The sequence below is a fragment of the Camelina sativa genome, chromosome 19, assembly GCF_000633955.1.
Source record: "Camelina sativa cultivar DH55 chromosome 19, Cs, whole genome shotgun sequence".
Taxonomy (NCBI): Eukaryota; Viridiplantae; Streptophyta; class Magnoliopsida; order Brassicales; family Brassicaceae; genus Camelina; species Camelina sativa.
In genome coordinates, this window is record NC_025703.1 from 3,157,665 (window position 1) to 3,160,847 (window position 3,183).

General features: G+C 42.9%; 1 protein-coding gene across 4 annotated transcripts in view; it reads right to left on the minus strand.

Moving 5' to 3' along the window:
• The window catches only part of LOC104764446 (probable xyloglucan glycosyltransferase 6), a 10,782-nt gene extending 7,605 nt beyond the window's left edge, over window positions 1-3,177 (minus strand). For 2 of the 4 annotated variants that reach the window (XR_763754.2, XM_010487979.2), the window contains exons 1-5: window positions 2,398-3,177; window positions 1,889-2,197; window positions 1,009-1,299; window positions 794-907; window positions 294-691 (exon numbers count right to left, since the gene is read on the minus strand). Coding sequence is in view for 3 of the 4 variants with exons in the window: in XM_010487979.2 (XP_010486281.1) it covers window positions 294-691; window positions 794-907; window positions 1,009-1,299; window positions 1,889-2,197; window positions 2,398-3,105 (1,820 nt within the window). In the remaining variant the exon portion in view is untranslated. Of the gene's footprint in view, window positions 692-793; window positions 908-1,008; window positions 1,300-1,888; window positions 2,198-2,397 lie in introns of all 4 variants that reach the window. The other 2 variants (XM_019241487.1, XM_010487978.2) reach the window with 2 other exon arrangements.

Below are 3,183 nucleotides of genomic sequence, written 5' to 3' on the forward strand. Positions count from 1 at the left end.
TCGTTCTCCAGGTGGTATGCTTTCAATTTAGTTTTAAATGAGAAAAAGGTTATATAAACTAACTGACCTGCTCCCCGATCAAATCTAGACCAACAACAACGAAAGTGATTCCTTGGAACAAGAGGAAGTAGAAGTGGATTCCCTGCGCCGACAACAAGCTTCTCACCGAGGCTGCCAAGAGGATAAACGCGAGTGCGATTTCTGTTCTGTACAAACGGTTTCTTTTGGTTTTGCCAACTTTCTTTGCTGCTCCTAGTTTGCTAAGCTCGGTCAGACCTGAATCAGAGGATGATCTTTGGAGGGTTGTCGCCTCGGCCAGAGAACCTGACTCTGCATATGCAACCAGATCAGCCTCAGAGGATCTCCCTAGCTTTTTGGTCACTACCCACTCGTAAGAACTTCCAAACTTGAACAAACCAGAGATCATGGCTCCAAATTTGGTTACCGACATGGTGTTTTCGAAAAGGAGATACGGAACTATGAAAGGAAAGGATCTCGGGGCTGGGATGATGTTCAAGATGGACATGATCCCAGGGATGTAGCAAACAACCCAAGATGGTAAGTTAGCTTCTGGGAAGAACATCGTTAATGGAAGAATGACGCAGAAGAGCGTGAATGAGTAGAATGGCAAGATAAGCTTCCGTAGCAAGAAAAAGAGGAATATCATATTTGCTTTCTTGGCAGCACTCACCTGTAGTAGGGAAGAAAAACATAGATTAAGATCAGACCGAGCTATCTATATGAAAACTTGATAGCAAGATGAAATTAATCTCAATATAAAGCTCAATTTCACCTTTGATCGAAGAATGTCAAAAAAGCACAAACGGAACAATTGCATTGGACCCGAATGCCAACGGTACTGCTGTTTTTTGTATGCCTCATAGGACTCCGGAAGTTCACAGAGACACTGCGCAAGGAAAATACAGATTGATGAGGTTAAACAGTTCTGTTCAATACATCTGGTGGTCATATATGGAAACTTCTGAGCAATTTAGTTAAAAAAAGTACCTTTACATCATTCAGATAAATGAACTTCCATCCACAAAGATGGGCACGGACAGCAATATCCATGTCTTCAACAGTAGTTCGCTCCAACCATCCCCCGCAGTCCTCGAGGGCTTTGATTCTCCAAACACCAGCAGTTCCATTAAAGCCAAAGAAATTAATAAAGACTCCATTAACCTGCTGTTCGACTTCAAAGTGGAAAGACAAATTTATGTTCTGGAGTCTTGTAAGCAAGTTTTCGTCTTTGTTCACAAAAGCCCACCGTGTTTGGACCAAGGCTAATTCATCATTCCCCTGAAAAGAAAACACAGAAACTGTCATGTGAGAAAGGCTAGTGTATGTGAAGCATACAGTATCACTGTGCCAGGTATAAACCCTGAACTAATAATGTAAGAAATCCGAAGCTCAAAGGACAAAATCCAAACTTATGACTAGCCAATGAAGAAGCCTTCGAAGTCCAATCACAGTAGAGCACACATACTTCATACCATGTGAAAGGTCAATGATAACAAATTCATGATGTGGGAAAAACTTCTATGTGCAACCGAGAATGGAAAATGTAACTGGTGTGACAGTTTGGGTTTTGAGGGAAGGTTCCACCAAACTGGTGTTGACTAAAAAATACAAATTTGTATACAAGCAAATTATCTCCATTTCCTTGTTAGATGTTCATCCTAGGATCGCAACTGAAGACACACATTCACTAATTGTCGTGGAAGAAACGCTATGCCATATGTGTCATCTTTGCCAATACCATTAAACTAAGGGTATAACCACTCTCTATAGTTTTTAAAAAGATTTAGCCATATCCTTAATCCATAAAGCAAACAGGTCACATAACATCTCGTATGCACATGAGACAAAAGAAGACATGATTGGTTACCTTAAAATGAGGCACAGTTTTCTTCAAGAAATTTGGTGGTGGCTGGAAATCCGCATCAAATATGGCGACAAACTCATAGTCTTTGACGTAATCACAGTTCATTGCAGCTTTAAGGTTTCCAGCCTTGTAACCAGTACGTATGAGACGGTGTCTATACACAATCCGGACACCCCTTTGTTGCCATTTCTGTACTTCAGCTTTGATAAGCTGCTGAACATCCGACTCACTGGAGTCATCAAGAACCTGAACTAGCATTCTTTCCCTAGGCCAGTCGAGCATACACACAGCCCCAATAGATTGTTGGTAAACCTGAAACCAAAATCAACTAGATGAGGTACCAAAACAGGAACTGCAAGAACTCAAATGTGAATCAACAAGGAAACCACACAAGAAACACTTAGATTACGAGTAAAAACAAAGATAGCAACAAATCCAAGCTAGAGATAGTTGATTCCCAATTGAACTCATTGTCCTAACTAGGGAGAAGGGATCTACATACATGTGCTTACCTCCTTTTCATTGCACATGGGAATCTGCACAATCACCATAGGATAATCTTCCAATCTAACACCATCCCCAACCAATTTAGTCGGGTACTCCATAGATGCAACAGGCTTAATACGACGGAGCTTGATCCAGAAGCATCCAAGCACAAGCACGAGACGGTCAACGGACTGAATCAAGAACAGAACAATGCACACATTGGTCAAACTCTGAAGCGGCGGGGCGAGATAGGAAGCCCTGATCTCAAGCCACCAAGCGTAAACAACCTCAAGAGCAACCTCGGCAGAAGCGACGGAGGGAGGAGTAAAGTGCCATCCTTTGAAATAAGCGGCGAGCTCGAAAAAGAGGAGAAGCACAACGAGAACTAGAAATCCCTTGATGAGACGGTACAAGCGAGCGGAGGAGGAGACGGAAGGAGGGTTATCGTTGGCAATGCGGCGATTGGCGGTGCGGAGAAGGTAAAGGAAAGAGTGACCGATCCAGAGGAAGGAAGAAGCGAGTTGCTTGAACTTGAGGAGGTAGAGACGAGAGAGCTGACGAGCGGAACGAGTACGGATCCGATCTTTATCGGGGTCGTCAACGACGGGAGTACGGATTTCCACGGTGAGGAAAGCTTCATCGTCACCGGTGTAGAGAACGTCGTGATTAGTCGTCGGCCTATCACGTTGCTTGTTCCACCATTGCTGAAACTCCTCGTTCTGGGAGCGAGACATTCAACGAAGCTCTCTGAAATCGAAATCGATCTGATTTGTTTATAGATCTGAGATTTTTTTTTTTTTTTTTTTTTTTGG